Consider the following 19309-nt stretch of genomic DNA (forward strand, 5'->3'; position numbering starts at 1 on the left):
ACTAGGACAGTGGTGGCGAACCTTTGGCACTCCAGATGATATGGACTACAATTCCCATCAGCCCCTGCCAGCATGGCCAATTGGTCATGCTGGCAGGGGTTGACGGGAATTGTAGTCCATATCATCTGGAGTGCCAAAGGTTTGCCACCACGGAACTAGGAAGATATTGCTTTTCTCAAACATCAGTGTCAGAAAATGGGAAGAACGCCCCCCTTGCCACTCACCCTGGCATCAGTGACCTTGAACTCCCGAAGGATGTACTGAGGCATGTTGTACTCGGCCATGGGGTCCACCACGAAGTATTGGTATCTTGCAGACCGCTCTGCTGGCCAGTACTGATGGCACTTTTCCTGTGATCCGATGAGAGGAACAGAGGGATTTTATCAGCATGTGTAGGCAGCAATATCAACCAGTCTTAACAGCAAGCAGCATCAGCCGTTCCTCCCGTTATACGGCTGTGACAAATGGCCTATTATTTGCAGTGTCCTCAGAAATGACTGTATAGATCCCTGATTTGCCCTCCTGCCGGAAACTCCATGGAACTAAAATAAGCACCTTTCAGAAACAGTGTCTTGTGGCTCCCAAAGAGCCAGCAGTTCTGATATCTCTCTGTTTATTTTTCTAGTACATTTTCATCCTGCCCCACCTCTAATGAACTCAGAAGGGCATACAGCGTTCTCCTTTCCCCGGTTTCACCCTCGCAACGATGTTGTGAGGTAGGCTAGGTTGGGTGTGTGTGTGATAGGTCCAAGGTCACTGAGGTCGAATCCCCACTACCGTCTTAGCCAGGTTTCAGAACACAAACTAACCAGGTTTGAGGGACGACCTCCCCAGTCGAATCCCCACTACCGTCTTAGCCAGGTTTCAGAACACAAACTAACCAGATTTGAGGTTGTTTGTGTTCTGAAACCTGGCTAAGACGGTAGTGGGGATTCGACCTCAGTGACCTTCATGGCAGAGTAGTGATTTCAACCCCAAACTCACCTCTCTTGCTCTGCCTTTATCGGGGCATTTGAGTGCATGTTTTTTAAAACAAATGACGCTGCGTCAGACCTCTACCTGATGGAGGGAGCTTTGATTCTTGAATACTTATACCCCAAGAGCTTGTTGGTCTCTAAGAAGTTTGGATTTATGCCCTGCCTTTCTTTTCTGTAAGGAGTCTCAAAGCAGCCAACAAACTCCTTCCCTTACTCTCCCCACTCTTTGAAGTAAGGTGGGGCTGAGAATTCTCAAAGAACTGTGACTAGCCCAAGGTCAACCAGCAAGCTTCGTGTGGAAGAGCTGGAAAACAAATCCCAGTTCACCAGATAAGAGTCTGCTGTTCATGTGGAAGAGTGGGGAATTAAGCCTAGTTTTCCAGATCAGAGTCCACTGCTCTTAACTACTATACCATGGTGGCTCTCAGCTCTAAGGCCCTTTCCGCACATGCAGAATAATGCACTTTCAATCCACTTTCAATGCCCTTTTCAGCTGGAATTTACTGCGCAGAATAGCAAAATCCACTTGCAAACAACTATGAAAATGGATTGAAAGTACATTATTCTGCATGTGTGGAAGGGGCCTAAGACTCATGACTCTTAAAGTGCCACTGGACTTGACTTTAACTGTTCTACCGCAGAACTACCCCTGAAACTAAATCTGCACATTTGGGAAGCTTTATTTACGAACGAATTAAAACACTCATATCTCACCTTTCCTTGTGATTCAAGGTGGCTTACAATAATAGTTAAAATGTTCTCAGCCAAAAATATAAAATAAAATAGCTGCCCCACATCCCACCCACCATTGAAAAGATGACAAGGCTATTCAAACCCCCTCTAAAGCCCTGGCAACCAGACAGGCCTTTGGGGGGTGGGGGGCTCTTGAAGATCTCCAAGGAGCCCCCCCCCCTCTTCAGGAAACCCATTTCTCAGGCCTGGAGCCACAACTGAAAAGGGGAGAGCTCTATTATGTACTTTCTCACTGGGTATATTGCTTATGTGCCATGTATCACCCTAAGACTCAACTTTCTCAGTTTTCTCACTTCTCATTTCTTTTTATTTTCTTCTTTCCTCTACTTCTTTTTCCTTTTGATTTCCTGCTATTAAAAGTGTATTGTAAAGACCTTGAATACTTTAAAGATTTTCATACACTACTGTCTTGAATTAATAACAACAACAACAACAACAACAACAACAACAATAATAATAATAATAATAAGATGATGATGATGATGATGATGATGAAGATGATGATTGTGGAAAAAAGAAAGTGTGGATAGTCGATGTTGCAATTCCTGGTGACAGCAGAATTGATGAGAAGCAACTGGAAAAACTGACACGATACAAGGATTTAAGGATTGAACTACAAAGACTCTGGCACAAACCAGTAAAGGTGGTCCCAGTGGTGATCGGCACACTGGGTGCAGTGCCTAAAGACCTTGGACGGCACTTAAAAACAATCGGCGCTGACAAAATCACCATATGTCAGCTGCAAAAGGCTACCCTACTCGGCTCTGCCTGCATTATTCATCGATACGTCACACAGTCCTAGATGCTTGGGAAGTGTCCGACATGTGATTTAATACAAAATCCAGCATATTGATCTTGTTTGCTGTGTATAACTGTTTTTGTATCAATATAATAATAATAATGCCAATGCCAATGCCAATAATAATATTAATAAACTTTTCTAAATAAAGCATTAAAAAATGGCAGAGCCTTCTACAACTGTAATATCCCCCTCGCCCACTGATGCACATGCCTGCTTCTACAAAGTTTCCCCCCACCCAAACTTGAGACCTACTGAAGAGTATCTGCAGGCACAGATAGAACGCCAAAAGCTACAGATTTTCACGCAGGGCAGAGTCAACAAAGGCCATCAGTTGGGACCTCTTCTTTTGCCCTCCCCCTCACTTACCCGACCCATCTCTCGAAGTTTGGTCAACATCACCACAATGGTAGAATTGTTCTCCCAGAGCATGCGCCAGAAGTCCTCTGTGGTTTCTGCCAATGGCCCTTGGGTGGCGATGTATGCTTTTTGTTGCCTAGGAGGGCCAGAACACGAATAGTTAACAATCTGGGGAAGGGGGAGGGGGAGGCAGGCAGGCAGGGTGTTATTGCAAAAAAGAAGACTCCCACCAGACCTGGAGGAGGGGACATGCAAACAAGGGAAGCCATGACAATAACACAGAGAAGCCAACTGCAAGGGTCTTGGTCAAGCAGGGAGGGGTGGCCAGAGGACAGCAAAGCAACGTTGAGAGTTGGCCGAGAGTCTCCTGTCCCACCCCCAACATGACAATCCCTGCAACAACACAGTCACTGCTATCCTATTTCACAAAGGTTGCCATTTGTGGCAGACAGGCCTCTGTTTCCGTGGACTGCCATTTCCAGGTTATGGAGCCCTCCTGAAGGTACTGTTTATGCCCACAGTGTCCTGGAGCAAGGCACGATCGTGGGATTTGACCCATCAAAGGATTTCAGCTCAGAGAAGTCACTGTTCTCTTTCATCATGCCAATGAGAGGCTGCTTTTAGAAGGCAGTTTCAGACAGTAGATGTGTCGGGCCTGCAGAGCAACAGCTAGATTCGAGTCCAGAAGCCAAACAGGATTTTCAAGGTACGAGCTTTTGAAAATCAAAGCTCCCTTTATCAGATACGGGCGGGAATGGATCTCCCAGACTCCTTAGATCCCAGTCAGAAGGTGGGAGGGGCACTGCAAAGAAGGGTTCCGGGGCGCAAAGGAATAGTGCACGCTGTCATCAGCTTGATAAGAGCACAAGGGAAATACTCAGGGGAAGAAAATTAGCATGTCTGTGTACTGTCGAAGGCTTTCACGGCCAGACTCAACTGGTTGTTGTGGGCTTTCCGGGCTGTGTGGCCAAGGTCTGGTAGATCTTGTTCCTAACATTTTGCCTGCATCTATGGCTGGCTTCTTCAGAGGTATATCACAGAGAGGAGTGTGTTACACACTGTGTCCAGCGAGAAGGGAATGTTTAGTGGGGTATATATTGTCCATGTCTCAGGGTAGCATGTCTGTGTTTGGTCCTGAATTTGTGAATGAACTCAGGTTCAGCAATGTCAGGTTGTTCTCTCCCTTTGAAGCTTTTCTATTTGAGGACTGCCAGTCCAAGGTCTCCAATGGAATGCCCTGGCAGATGAAAATGTTCTCCCACTGGTTTCTGAGTGCTGTGATTTTTAATGATTTGAAAGCTTATATCCCAGTGGTCTTATAAGTCCCTAATATTTTGGTAGACTCAAATCTAGCTGCTTTTAGAAGGGATGCCAATAACAACTTCCTGTATACAAGAGCTAGTGACTTCCACTTTTAAAACAAAGCTGGAAGCAGAGACAAGACTGCCAGATCATTGGCAAGTGTAAGGACTTCAGATCTTTACTTACGCAGCCCAAATGGTACCCGTGAATGACATAAAAACACGGTTTCTCCTTCATGAGTTCCATGAAGCGAAAGTGGATCTCACAGAGAATTCTCAGCCCCCACCCCCGCTGCCCCAAAATGACTAAATTCCTACACTCCTTTAATAATCGTGAATTCTTCAAACTCTCTATCAATATTGGACACCCACAGCTCTCCCAAATCCCAGCACAAAAAGCCACATTTTTAAGACCAACCAAAAATAACATGAAACAGAGCACAAAAGTCCCAAAAGAACTATGGGAGATGGAAGTCCATGAAGAGGTAGGGCCAGAGGTGGGATCCAGCAGGTTCTCACAGGTTCCCAAGAGTAGGTTACTAATTATTTGTGTGTGCCGAGAGGGGGTTACTAATTGGTGATTTTGCCATGTGATTTTTGCCTTAGTTACGCCCCTCCTCTCAGCAGTAGCACGCAGAACTTGAAGCAGTCTAGCAGGAGGTGCACTGGCGTGCGTGGCAGCCTGCGCGCATTCGTTTCCCGCCCAAGGACCGGCGCAGCAGCTGCGTCCTTGCCACAGCCCTGCCCAGGAATGCCCCACCCCGGAATGCCCCGCCCCCAGAATGCCCCGCCCCGCCCCGGAATGCCCCGCCCAGCCCCACTGGCGCTACGCCACAGTTTGAATCCCACCACCATGGGAACCTGTTACTAAAATTTTTGGATCCCACCACTGGGTAGGGCTCTTCAAAGAACTGCACTTCCCATAGTTCCCTACTCTCAGGGAAGAAATCAGTTTCAAGTGGCTAAGGTGAACTCAGCGATAGGACAAGTAGAAGAAACAGAGTTTGGATTTTCTCAGCTGTCAAGAGTTTCAAGGTGGCTTACAAATGCCTTCTTTTCCTCTCCCCACCACAGACACCTTGTGAGGTAGGTGGGGCTGAGAGAGTTCTGGGAGAACTGTGACCCGCCCAAGATCACCCAGCAGCCTTCATGTGGAAAAGCAGGGAAACACACCTGGTTCACTAGATTAGAGTCTGCCGCTCATATGGAGGAGTGGGGAATCAAATCCGGTTCTCCAGATTAGAGTCCACCTGCTCTTAACCACTACACCACAATGCCCTTTTGCATAACGAAGATTGCAGAAGACTGGTACATCGAGCAAAAGAGCTCAAGTAGCAAACTGATAAGATGGAATTTTTCACTTTCCATCAATGCTAACTCAGCAAAATTAACTGAGTATAGACTGAGGGCAGAGAAAAGTAGGCACTTCCAGTGCTGATGGAACACACTGCGACAAGATGTTAGGATGGTCATTGGAATAGGTCTTTTAGAAGGCTCAGACAAATTTATGGTGTATGAGTTTATCAACATTTATGAGCCATGGAAGTCAAATGGAATCACCATGTTCAGAAGCAGTCTACCACTAAATCTACCAGTCTACCAGGTGCTATGGGACAAAGAAAAGGGATGGGTTATCCCTTCTGTACCCTGCTCGTGAGTTTCCAGAAACAGCAGGCTGGGGGTGTTTCTGTAGGACACAGGAAGAGGGGGAACCCAGCGAGGTTCTTCAGTGGTAAACAGAAAGGCCTTCGTTCATACCTGTATCCATCGATAAAGCTGGCATTGATGTAGTCAGAGCCTTCAACTCCCCGGATAGGCTGGAGGCAGACCCGCGTGGTCTCGTATGGCATAATATTAACAAGGCGGTTCTTGAACTTGTTGCATGGGAGGTTGGCGCTGATGAACCTTGAAGTGTGGGCTTTGGAGTTGGCAAGTCTCTGGCAGGAGGAAAGGAGAGAAACCGAAGGTGTGAGAGATTTAGAGAAAGAGCATTACCCCAAGAGGGAATCAATTCCCAAATTGTTTCTCCTGTCCTCAGAGGGGTTTGTGGCTCATTGGCAGAGCCTGTGCTTTTTACCCCAAGTTCCGTTCCTGGCCTCTTTACCTAACAGATCTCAGATAGGTAGCCGGAGTCAGGAAGTACTGTTTCTGCCTCAGATCTCCTGCCTGTCAGAGGAAACTAGCTCTGCGTTGAAACTGCGGATAACTGCCCCAAAAGAGGGATATGGGAAATGAGCCATCAAGCTCCAAGAACAGAATACTTTTATCGTTTACAGATGCTAATGGCTCTGGCCAAAGTCGGACAATAGGTTTACCGTTTCACTCCTTACAAGCATGTCACAGCCAAGGGACAGAGATCTGGACAGCCAAGTGGCTAGATAGCAATTTCTTCCTCTTGAAGCAGGAATATTAGAAGGGGTGGGAGGGAGTTATAAATTCTCTGCACAAGAGGGAGGAACCTCTCTGACCTTACAGTTTTTGACCTGGATGGGTACAAGCCACGAAGGACTAAACCTTCAGCAAGGGACTCCATCTTGTCAATGTGGCAAGGCCCAGCGGGGAAAAATATTTCCAGGAGGAGGTAGTCTTTGGTTTGCTGGCCGCAGGGGTTACTACCTAGTTTGGTTCTGGTAGTCTCTGGGAATAAGGGAAACGTGGTGTTGCTGAGACTTGAGACCACTGTGGGGTTTTCTAGCCTCCTGGGACCTGAGAGAACAGGGCTTGGAAGCCCCTTGCTTAATAAACTACCCCGTGCAGTTTTATCCCATCCTTCCTCAAGGAAATTATGGCAGCTCTTCCACTGTATTTGCGGGACGATCTTGTGAAGTGGGTTGGGAAAAGAGAGTTGACTGGCCAGCGGGCTTTCTGGCAGAGCTTGGATTTGAAATCAGGCCTCTTTGTTCCTAGTCCAAAACTCCTAACCACTATACCACCCTGGCTCTAGAAAGAATGATGGTCTAGCTCAATATAAAGAAGCTTTGCAGGTTCAATCAAGTCATTGGCTTGGTTGAAAGCTTTTAGAAGAAATGCAAAGAACAGCTGGAGAACAATGATAAAACAGAGATCTAAGTCTGACACAGAATTTGGCAGGCAGGTGCCAAAGTGGGGTCCAGTGTGGCAACTTGGGAATCCAGGCAGCTGAACCACCACGTGGAACACCCTGGAAATCAAAAGTGGTCTATAAAAGGTTTATTTAGGACACTTGGGGCCTTTCCCCACTTACCTTCTGCCCCGCGCTACTGTAGGCAAGTAGCGCGGGGTCCACCAGCACTCCCCACTACAGGGGCGGCGACAAAGCAGCCGCCCCGACGCTGCTGCTGTCACGCCTCCTCAGCGTGCGTCATTCCTAGCACTCTTCCAAACAGCACCTTTTGATGACCCTGCGCAGTGCGCGGGGTCGTGGGGAAGCCCGGGTGTGCACCAGAAATGACGCGCGCTGAGAGCAGCGCGTGGCATACGGGGGGTCGTGGCAAGTGGGGAAAAGCCCTTGAATGCTTTTTTTTCAGCCCAAAGTCAAGCCATTCGTCTTCAGCATTAGGATGGTGTCTTGGCTGATGGCCGGGCAGATGTTGTAATGCCACAGGAGTGCAGAAAACTCCTACAAGGTGGTCTTGGGTGCAGAAGTCGGCACATCGAGAATACCGGCCTTTCAAACAAGGAGCAAGATCCTAACTCTCATGCTTGCAAGGCTGAATCTCTCCTCTCGGAAGGATGGCACAAAAGGTTTTTTTTAAACAAATCCAGGGTGATGTTCCAAAGCTCGCAAAACAAGGAAAAGCAAAACATGCAAATGAGATTAATTTGTATAATCTAAGGCAGGCTGCAAACTGGACTGGAACTTCATTTACACTTCAGGTGTGTATCCTACGAAGCGCTCAAGGGCAACATACATCCCTTTTTTTTTTTTTCTCACCACCCCGCTATGGGGTAAGTTAAACTGAGACAGAAGGCTGTATGCCTGTGACCGGTCTGAATTCACTCAGTGAAGAGGGATTTGAATCTTGGTGCAACTGCAACGTGACCTTTAAAGTCCCAAATGGCTTAGCACTAGAGCACAGGTGTCAAACTCGCAGCCCTCCAGATGTTATGAACTACAGTTCCCATCATCCTCTGCCAGCATGATGCTGGAGGGGCGCGAGTTTGACACCTATGCACCAGAGCATCACAACCTAATCTCACCCATACGACTGGAAGATGTCTCGGGCCCTGAACATTAACAGAGAGAGAACTGGAAGATGTCTCGGGCCCTGAACATTAACAGCCATGAGAGAAAGAGGCTGTCCCCAACTCATCAACTTTCAGAGCCTTCGAATCTTCTCCCAAGAAACTCACCTGGCCCTTTCCCTCCTGACGTCTCAACAAAAATCTCGGTTCAAAAAGGTGTCTGGACCAGTTTTGTGCAGTGGGAATTAGGTTTTTGCCCAGCGTGGGATTTACACTAAGGCACCAGGTTGCTGCTGAGCAAATAAAAAGATGAGAAAAGAACTAAAAACTGGAGCCCATCTTTCCTCTGTCCCCTATTAGAAAAAGTGCCAATATATCTGTTTATGGAGGAGGGAAGGATGGCCCAGCACTGCTTCCCAAGAGAGGAGGAAGAGAACCTCAGAATAAACTCCGTATTTTGGTGCATATAGTTTAATAGTGGTTACTTTAAATTGTCCTTGTGACTTTATTTTAGATACTGAAACTTTGATGTGGCTCATTTTATTGCTGATTTCCTCCTGTACCTGATTTTTTTTATCGTCCTTGTATTCTGCTAGCCACCTTGCAGAAAAGGAGAATAAAAACACTTTAAATCTATCTGGTAGATTTTTTATTCCACCCTTCCTTCAGGGGTGTTAACAGCTCTCTCTTTCCAATTTTATCCTTGTGATGGTTCGGGGCAGGTATGAACAAGAGGAACCACAAAGCATGCTTCACGGCAGATAGGAGATTTGACCTCAGATCTTCCAGATCCTAGTCCAGTGATGGCGAACCTTTTTGAGACCGAGTGCCCAAACTGCAACCCAAAACCCACTTATTTATCGCAAAGTGCCACCATGGCAATTTAACGTGAATAACCCCCTCGAGCAGGGGGCAGCCTGCTGTAAGTCCCACATGTGCCGCTCTGCGCCTCTCTAGCATCTCTGCCCCCTCTGCCCTCCCCCCGGGCAGCAGCCACCTGGAGCACAGGCACCAGGCTGCCAGCCAAGTCCTCCCTGCTCGCTGAGGTGCTCGCACAACAAGTCCAGCGGCCCAGGCCAGCCTAGATGTGTGTGTGTGGGGGGGGGGCGATCCCCCCCATGACGAACTCTGTGTGCATGTGCCCACAGAGAGGGCTCTGAGTGCCACCTCTGGCACCCGTGCCATAGGTTCGCCACCACTGTCCTAGTCTGATATTCTAAAAAACTACACTATGTGGACTCGTTTTTTTGTAGTCTGCTACCCAGCTTGTGTGCTAGCAAAAAAAGAGAAAAGATTAAAGATATTTTAAATACTCCTGCCTACTCTCCACCCCAGAAACAAAGCCAAGAGGAGAAGAATGGTCCAAAGGATCTTCACATGGGGTAATTTCTCTGGGGCAGAGAACAGCACGGCATTGACAACCTACCTTGAACTCCAGCTCCATGCCTGTGACGTGTTCCCCAACTTCGATCTGTGCCAACTTCTGGATGTATGTATACAGATTCCGAGCGGGGACTTCTGTGTTTCCGCAAGCGACAGCTTCTAGCAAGGAGTCATGTATGAAGCTGTACTGGTCCTCCGTCTGTACCATGTAGTTCCTCTGCGACCGCATGAGAGTCACGTGCCCGTAAATGTCCACAGTCTTCTCATGTTTTATCCTCTCCAACATGGCGTCGATCACTATGAAACAGCCTGTTCGGCCAACCCCCGCACTGCAACGAGCATGAATCACAATTTTTTGGGCACCCTGTTTCCTGCTGGACCAGCCCCTCACCCCCTTCAACTAAAGTTAAAAAACGTGATCGGAATATTCCAGCTGTGGCGGCGTTAGGGTAGGTGAGAAGACTGCTTGACCTTAATTCAAATAAAACTAAGCACAGGTGGAGAAATGTTCTAAACCAGGCGTGGCCAACCTATGGTGCTCCAGATGTTGATGGATTACAATTCCCATCAGCACCTGCCAGCACGGCCAATTGACCATGCTGGCAGGGGTTGATGGGAATTGTCGTCTATCAACATCTGGAGCACCATAGGTCAGCCACCTCATTCTAAACATTTTCATCCCACTCTTTCTCCAATGAGCTCAGGACGACATTCACGGTTTGTTGCCTTCTTTCATGTTCCTCTCACAACAACCATGTATGGTAGATTAGGGCGAGTGCAGGTCACTGGCCCAAGATCAACCAGTGAGTATCAAATGGGCAGGGACGTGAACTCAAATTGCTCCAGTCTGTAACCACTACACCAGGGGTCTGCAACCTGCGGCTCTCCAGGTGTTCATGACTACAAATCCCATCAGCCCCTGCAAACTGGCCATGCTGGCAGGGGCTGATGGGAATTGTAGTCCATGAACATCTGGAGAGCCGCAGGTTGCAGACTCCTGCACTACACCATGCAGACTCTCAATAAATTCTACTTGCCCTTCTATGGGAACTGTGTGTGTGTGTGTGTGTGTGTGTGTGTGTGTGTAAGAGAGAGAGAGAGACTGACAGTCATCATTTGTGGGACTGCCTGGGGTTTGGCAGCTAGATGATAACATTTCCTCCTACTAGTGTCAAAATTTAAACTGTAAGTTCCTTGAGGCAGGACTCTATTGGGCTTATTTCGCTCGGCAAAGGGCGATGCGTGGTGACAAACTGTCACAGGGGTTTACGCTTCCCAAGAAACTGGATCTTGCGCCGTTGAAGATGAGCAGGCAGAAAGAACACACACAAAACTCCCAGCCCAGGTGTTTTGTCACGTGCTCCTCGCGAACGTTTCGGAAGGTGTTCCCAGCCGCAGATCTGACCTTTTTCTCCTACATGTCTGACGGCATCGTCAGACCCGGAGGGTGGGACGAGGCGCCTTTGCTTGGACTAAGGGGCTTAGTGTTAAGGTACTTGGATGGAGGGAAAAGAGAGTGGGCAATTTTTATGTCAGGAAGGCTTTTTTTGGGGTTTTTTGTTCAGTGACTGAAAGGTGCTCGGAAGCAAAGAAAGAACATCCTTTCACGTCACCGTGCAAATGCATCTAGGCGGGAGCTCACCTTTTATATGCACGGAGAAGGGGGAAAAAATACCATTTTATAAATCGCACAGATTTCCCGCTCTGTACTCTGCTGCGGCAGCTTGATAGATGAAAAGGGTTCTCTCTCCTTTGGCTTAAACAGCATGGCCTCCCTCTCTTTTTTTGGCTTTTTAAAATCCCTCTCCTTTGATCTCCGTTAATTAGACTTTGTAACACCTAAAGCAAGAGGGGTGCTTTCGTGTTAGGTGGAACACGGTGCCCGCAAGGCGGTAGCGAAGGGAACAGAAGACAGGAGGGCAGAGATCGGATTTCCGTAAACTGGCAGGTTGTGCTAAAAGCCCTCCATTTTCTAAAACACTTTGTGCTAAGTGACATCTGTAGGGGAAGATTTCAGGTGGCCTGCTTGCATAAACCACATTTTTTTTCCAGGCAAAAAAAGCAGGGTTTCAATCCCCCTGACCAAAGGCGCCCAGGACAACACCTGCTCCAGGAGCCCCCCCTACTGCCCCCGCGAGCTCATCCCCCAGTTACCTTAGCTGGCGGGAGCCTGCTGCTGGCCGCCCCTTAGCCCCGCCCCATTAGGCTGCTTGCGGCAGGGCAGGCATTACCCATCAGTTGGCTTTTTGCTTGCATCGGGGCAGGGGGGGATGTTTTGTGGGTTCTCCATTGCATATGCCTTAATTTTCAATATAATCTTTAATTTTGATCTTTAATCTCATCAATCTATCGATAGAATCTATTGACAGATTGATATACCAACGTAACAAGGTGTCAGGCCTGCGCCATCCTTGGCCTGGCAGGGTGGATGTACGCAGACCAGCTGCAGCTGGCCAAGTCATCTCCGCCGCCCCAAGGCTATGGGGCCTCTTTCTTTTGGGGTGCTGTGTGTTTTCCGGGCTGTATGGCCGTGTTCTAGTTTTAGCAACGTCTCTCCTGACAGTTATAATGGGACATCTGTGGGCTGGCATCTTCCAGATCCCTCTGAAAGATGCCAGCCACAAAGCAACATGCATGTAAACGCTTGTGAGAGAATGCTGCTAGAACACGGCCATACAGCCCGGAAGCCGGCCACAGCACCCCAGTGGGATTCCGGCCCGTGGAAAGCTCTCTCGACAATACCTCTTTTCTTTTAGTTCGCATGTAACTGGAGTTCAATAGGGCTTCGGGCTCTAGCACCGGATCTGTCTTTCACTGGGGAGTAACCCTTGCCTTTCTCCCAAAAACAATGTAACTGTAGTAACTGTCTCTTCTCATGCTGGTATTGGGGGGAATGCAAAGGTCGGGGTTTCATGGGTTGAACCAAACTGTAACCTTAAGGTATATACTGGGGGCCAGGGAGTTGGAATCTCAGATTCAGCTACCTGGCCGTTGGGCTGACACAGTTCCGAATAAAGCTCTTGAACTTTTCCTGAATCTTATCATTGACTGAAGTACCAGACCCTTACACAAGGTGAACTATTAAAGAAAAATCTTGAATATGGCATCTGTACACTTTGCCTGAACATTGACTGTCTTTTATGGTGGGAAGTGAGGGGTAGTAATGGCAGCATGCGAACTGCCAAAGGACAATGAGGGCAAGAGGGCTATGCAAAGCAGAGCAAGGGAGTGGGGCATGAGTAAGACTAGGCAGGCAGGCTGCGGACGGAGAGAAGAGGTCTGGGGCAAGCTGTGCCCACCGGCAAATCTGTCCTACTCAAGCAGCAAAACAAAATTAAAATTGTGCTGTAAATGGATTTGTTTGTCGTGGAGAGAGTGGACAGTGAAAGCAGGGGCTAGAGGAAATATGTCCGTACAAAAAATCTTGCTGTGGTGGACATTCGCCTCCACCACGCAGCAAATACCTTGTGAGCAATCAGCCATAATGCATCTTTCCCCCTTCCAGTTCTTAAGTCCCAATTCCCACTACATTATATTGCTGTACCAATAAACTTTGCTGCGAGTCTCAAATATTCTCATATTTTCTTGCTGATTTGATTGAATAGCCTGGTTTTGCTAGGAATCTTTGTGGTTAGATTCAAATGCTGTTATCATTCAATCGTTATCATATTTTTGTCACCAGCTTATTGATTGACTGAATAGTTTTATTGTACTTGTAATCCACCTTGAGTCCCAGGGAGAATGGTGGACGATAAACGGAAATAAAATAAACAACATGAAATGTGAATCAAGATTGCTAGACGGCTCATTCTTGGATTGTAAATTCGAGGACATCACCTATGAGGGGAGACTCTTTCAAAAAGAGGTAACCGCCTCCTTCAACTATTACAAGATTCCACTTGATAATAACTGTTCCTCACTGACACCTTTGTAAATGCAGGCTATCATACCTCCCTTGTCCTATATAAGCAGGTCGCTAAGTCAGTTTTAATCTTTTGCTTCCCTCCCCACCAGTCCTGCAAACATTTTTGAACATAACAGAAGAAAACAAGATACCAGAGGAGGACCTGCAGAAATGACATTTTTTGAGTTCCTACAGAGTCACTGCAGATGGGTACTGTAAAGCTTGCTCCAACATGCAACTATGTATTGCTTTTATGCTCCGTGAATGAATTAAACTTGTCCAGTGGAAACTACAGATTTTGTGCAGTTGGTGTGACAAGCTTTTAATAAAGGATCGGGCTGCTTCTTGCAAACAGATGAGTTGAAAGAATGGCCAATGAAGATGAATACTTCTTCCCACTAGTTCCGTTTCAGAAAACCTTATGGCACTCAGATGTTAGTGGACTACAATTCATACTCTTATTAGTTTCGCCAGCATGGCCAATTGGCCATGCTGGCAGGGGCTGATGGGAATTGTAGTCCACAACATCTGGAGTGCCAAAGGTTCGCCACCACGGAACTAGTTAGTGAAGGGAAGACAAGTTAGACAAAGCCTGCCCTGCCTGCCTCAAGTACCGATGGAAAACCACCTCATTCCCGCCGTTCTCTTGCTCCGTGTCTCTGAGTCACAGGAGAACCGGGGCTGGTTCACAGCCTATCATACTGCAAGATCAGAATCTGAAGTGGACACAAGTTTGGTACCTGCAGTGCACCACGATGGGGCCAGCATCAGGAGGGTTGCAGGTTTTCACTCTTCTGAGGAAGGCCAGGAAGGGGGTTGGGTACTCAGGGACACCGTGATCCGGCCAGGCTGTGAACTGGAACTGGCGGACCTCACGTTTCTCACTGGAGCCGTTCTGTGGAAAGCAGCACCCAAGAGGTCACAAAGGAACAGAAGACGCAACGACAGAATGAAAATCCACTACAGTCTGTCTCAGAAAAAGATGTTAGTAGGGTTGTATATTCCTCCACCACAGAACTCAACGTGCTTGACCTCAGAGGCGTATCGGGGGGGGGGGGGGGAAGGGTGCCCGGGGCAATATGTGCTCTAGGCAACCTCGTGCCTCCTCCGTGCCCCACTTACTGGAACTGCAGGAGCCGGCCTGCAAGAAGGCTGGGGCTCGTCAGCTTGAAGCTCGGATGGCTTGGGCAGGCGCATGGCGGCAGACCAGCTCCTGCCCTCCAGGGGCTGGCCTACCGCCATGGCGCCAGCCAGGACCACCAGCCGCCAGGCCCTGCCCTCCTTGGGGACAGCAGGAGCCAGCCTGCAGGGAGGCTGGGGGAGAGGGCTTGGCGGTAGGCAGCTTGGGCAGATGCCATGGCGGCGGGGCAGCTCCTGCCCTCCCCGGCCTCCCAGGGGGAGGGATGGAAGCCGGCCTGTGGCTGTGGTGCACAGTTTGTCTGGTGAGTGGCGCCCAGGAATGGGGGAGCCACCCGGCTGGCGCCCCTCCACGTGACAAAATGGTGCCCAGGGACATGGGATACGCCAAGGCCCCTGCCGGAACTTCTTTGTTGTAGAATGCTCCGCCTCAGTTCTAGTGCCTACCAGTTTGCAAAAGACAAGTATTGGCGATACCTGCTCCATTAACTATAAATGCTCTTGTATCAAAGTACCATGTTCGATAATGCGTAAAATAATGGTTTGACAAAGGCAGCGCAGAAAAGTGTATGATAATTTGTTTGGGACTATATTCTAATGTGGGAGCGTACAATTTTCTCAACTGCTGTGCTCAGCTGGCCACACTGACACCATTTTCTGAAATGCCCACAGCTTAAGATTGTGGTCAGCAACTTTATTTCTTTGGAGGGTGGATGATGCCACAGCTATGGGGCAAGTCCCTCCAACCACTCCCTCGTTCCCTTTGCACAATATCCACTTTCTTACATCCCCAGCCAGTTCCCTGCAACTAGCAAAAGGACCACACTGATTGCAATGACAAAGACATTTCTCTGCTGCACGTCGTGCCAAGAGAAGCGGCTGGCAGGTTGGGACAGTTGTTGATGAGTTCCCCAGTTGTTGATGAGTTCCCCCAGCCCAAGGGCTGAATTTGGCCTGTCCTTCCCTGAAGTCACTGCCCCTCTCACCTTGTGAAGGGAGAACGTCCGGACACAGAACGTGGCCAGCTCGATGGTATCTAGCAAGGTGACCTGGATCATGCCATACGTCTCTGTGCCCCGGCCTGGCCAGTACTGGTCACATTTTATCTGGAAGATCAAAACACGCTGTCAGGATACCGACCCATTCCAAAGCGAAAAGTAAGTGCAGGAATTGGGTTTGTTCACCCCTGGGTCAGCAAACTAGAGCAAAGAACCAGCTGTGCTTCATGGTCTTCCCCGTGGGATCACGATTAGGGTTTTGGCTTTATCATGTTACTTAAAAAAACAGGCATCATGAGAACATGGATTCTGCAACAGCTGTAGGTTATGCACACAAACCAACCCCAGTATTTTAATAGCAAAGTTGCCAGTCTTGGGTTACTTCAACCCAGTGACTGGAGCTGTGAAATCACCTGTTAAAAATATGAAATATTAACAAAGAAATTGAGAAGTTTTTAAAAACAGGAAATGGTAAAAGGAACACCTGTGACTTTAACTGATGGGTTCCCTCAGTTGCTGTTGCTAGGCAGCCATAGGTTTCAAAGCTGGGCTCTATCAATAAAAGGCAGGGGGAGGCAGCAGGGGTCTTTCCAGGCCTATTTTGGGAAGGCTCATTGGGACCAGGCCTAGGGTTGCCAACTCCAGGTTGGGAAATTCCTGGAGATTTTCTTGTGCAGTCTGAGGAAGTCAGGGTCTGGGAAGGGAAGACAGCTGGATATAGTGCCATAGAGTCCACCCTCCAAAGCTGCACATTTCTCCAGTGGAACTAATCTCTGTGTCGTCTGAATTTCAGGGGTAATTCTGGGATATCTCCAGGTCCCATCTGGGGATTGGCAACCATAGGCCTGGAAACAACCTCTGACTTGATACCACCTGACTTGCATGAGCCAATCAGACCTGGCTGTTGGGTACTGTTCCAACAGCAGCAACTCTATGGAAACCAGTGTGGTGTAGCAGTCAAAAGTTTCAGAACAGAAGACTCAGGTGTGAATCCCCATCTTGCTGAGGAAGCTCACCGGGTGATTTTGAACTAAAAACACACTTTCGGCTTCACCGACCTCACAGGGCTGTTGTGTGGATAAAAAGAATGAAACAGAATAATTTAAGCTGCTCTTGTCCGCACTGTGGAGAAAGCCTGCAGTTTTTGCAGGTAGAGGCTGACCGGGAGGGAGGCTGACCGGGAGGGAGGAGATGGGAGTTGGGTGGGAAGGAAATAGGGTTGCCAACTCCAGGCTGTTGACAGAGGTTGGTTTCTCTGGAGAAAAGACTGCTTTGGATGGTAGATTCTATGGCATTATACCCTGCTAAGGTAGCTTCCCCCACAACCTCACCCTCCCCAAACTCTACCCCCAAATCTATATGAATTTCCCACCTGGAGCAAGCAAACCTAAGGGGAACTGATCTCTACAGTTGGGTGATCCCTTGTAACAGGGATGTAGGTAAAGATATTTTATAGGGTGGGTTCAGGGGGTGGGGGCCACACCCCCACCTGCGCCTGGGGGCATGGCCACGCCTCCCCAAGCCCTGCCCCCGACCTCAGTGCTTATAAAAGCAGCTCTCCGAGGCCAGGGACAGCAGAATCCCCCTCCCCGCCCCCCCACTGGCTGGGCTCCCAGCTGGCAGCCCCTTCTGCCCTCCCCTCCAGGCAGAGGCGTAGCTAGGGAAAATGGAGCCTGGTGCAAAAATCTGAGTTTTCCGCCCCCCTCCCCCCCCCCATGGGCAGCTGCTGTGTTGCTGGAATCCACCCCCAAACAGCATCACTCTCAATGGTGTTTAAACTAGGGAGCCCAGATTCTCCTGTTAAATCCATCTTAAAGGGAGAATCTGTGGACCCCAGTTAAAACAACATTGAAAGTGATGCTGTTTGGGGGTGGATTATCCCCCACCCTGAAACAGGATCACTTTCAATGTTTAAACTGGGGACCTCAAATTCTCCCTTTAAATCTATGCCGAAGGGGGTGGATTTAAAAGGAGAATCTGGGGAAATTTGGGGAAATTTGGGGGGTGCCTGCTGCCAGGGGTGCAGTTGTTAAGCTAGCAGCACCAAACTTTCAGGGTATCTTTAGGAAACTCTCCTGATGATACCACCTAGGTTTGGTGAAGTTTGGTTCAGTGGGTCCAAAGTTATGGACTGTCAAAATGTAGCCCCCATCTCCTATTAGCTCCCATTGGAAACAATGGGGGATGGGGGCATCCCCTTTGGGAGTCCATAACTTTGTACCCCCTGAACCAAACCTCACCAAACCTGGGTGGTATCATCAGGAGAGTCCCCCAACAAATCCCTGTAATTGTGGTGCTGCTAGCCTAAAACCTGCACCCCCTGCAGGCTGAAAACTGAAAAACACTTAAAAATGCAAAAAAACAAACGGGGGTGGAGCTTCGGACATGTAATGGGGAGGTTTAAACCCGGGAACCCCCTCCCCCTTACCTACGTCCTTGCCTTGTACTTCTGGAAAAACCACACTGACAACACTGCTGATATGGTGCAGGATGGGGGGGGGGGGAGAGAGAAGAAGAATAAGAATTTGGATTTATATCCCCCCTTCCTGTAAGAGACTCAAAGGGGCTCCTTTCCCTTCCCCCCTCGTAACAAACAACCTGTGAGGTGGGTGGGGCTGAGAGAGCTGCGAAGAGCCCACGGTCACCCAACTGGCATGTGTTGAAGTGCACAAGCTAATCTGATCCACCAGATAAGCCTCCATAGCTCAAGTGGCAGAGCGGGGAATCAAACCCGGTTCCCCAGATTAGAGTGCACCTGCTCTTATCCACTACATCACGCTGGTGGGAGGCCAGGAGATGAGGCGGGACAGAAAGAGGGAGAAAATGACGGATATGGAGGAGAGAAACAGTAAGAAACAGGGTGGCAGGAGGGATTAAGAGTGAGGTGGGAGAGAGGGGAGGAAGCAAAGGTGAAAAAAATAGCAGCTTCTGCAAATTTCTTGCAGGTCCCTACTTGTTTATTCTATTAAGTTTGCTGCTTTGCATAATTTATTCTGGTGCAACTAGTTTACTATCACAGCCCTGATCATGCACGCTGAGGATGGCCAGCTACACCTCCTAGGCTGCGTGTGTATTTCTCACCCTTGATTTCTCCTCCAGCTTGGTCATCATCACGACTGTAGCAGACCGCTGTTCCCACACCATACGCCAGAAGTCCCCGAAGGTCTCTGGCAGGGGCCCCTGCGTGGCGATGTAGGCATTTTGCTTCCGGTAGCCGTCAATGTAGTTGGCGTTGATGTAGTCGCTGCCCACAATCCCTGCATCAGAGCGGCCAAAACAACCTGCGTTAAATCAGAGTTACACGCGGTGCAGTGTAGTGGTTAGAGCACTGGACTTTTGTCAGACAGATTAGAATTCAAACACCGTAATGCAGCCTCTTTCAGCAGGACCCACCTTGCAGGGTTGTTGAGAGGATAAATGCACAGTCATATTATGTACAGAGCATAGGGATGGGGCCTGCTTTCTGGGCACCAGGGAAGATTTCAGGTCTTTCCTTGTTCTCCCTTTCTAAGAACAATGTCACACACCAAACA

General features: G+C 48.7%; 1 protein-coding gene across 1 annotated transcript in view; it reads right to left on the minus strand.

Annotated features, from left to right (window-relative positions):
• Nucleotides 1-19309, minus strand: part of PTPRS (protein tyrosine phosphatase receptor type S) — a 362151-nt gene that overhangs the window by 11952 nt on the left and 330890 nt on the right. The window contains 7 exon segments of the mRNA XM_048496069.1: nucleotides 225-350; nucleotides 2899-3025; nucleotides 5949-6127; nucleotides 9781-10066; nucleotides 14382-14536; nucleotides 15765-15884; nucleotides 18858-19033. Coding sequence (XP_048352026.1) covers nucleotides 225-350; nucleotides 2899-3025; nucleotides 5949-6127; nucleotides 9781-10066; nucleotides 14382-14536; nucleotides 15765-15884; nucleotides 18858-19033 — 1169 coding nt within the window.

Source organism: Sphaerodactylus townsendi, linkage group LG05 (genome assembly GCF_021028975.2).
Source record: "Sphaerodactylus townsendi isolate TG3544 linkage group LG05, MPM_Stown_v2.3, whole genome shotgun sequence".
Lineage (NCBI taxonomy): Eukaryota > Metazoa > Chordata > Lepidosauria > Squamata > Sphaerodactylidae > Sphaerodactylus > Sphaerodactylus townsendi.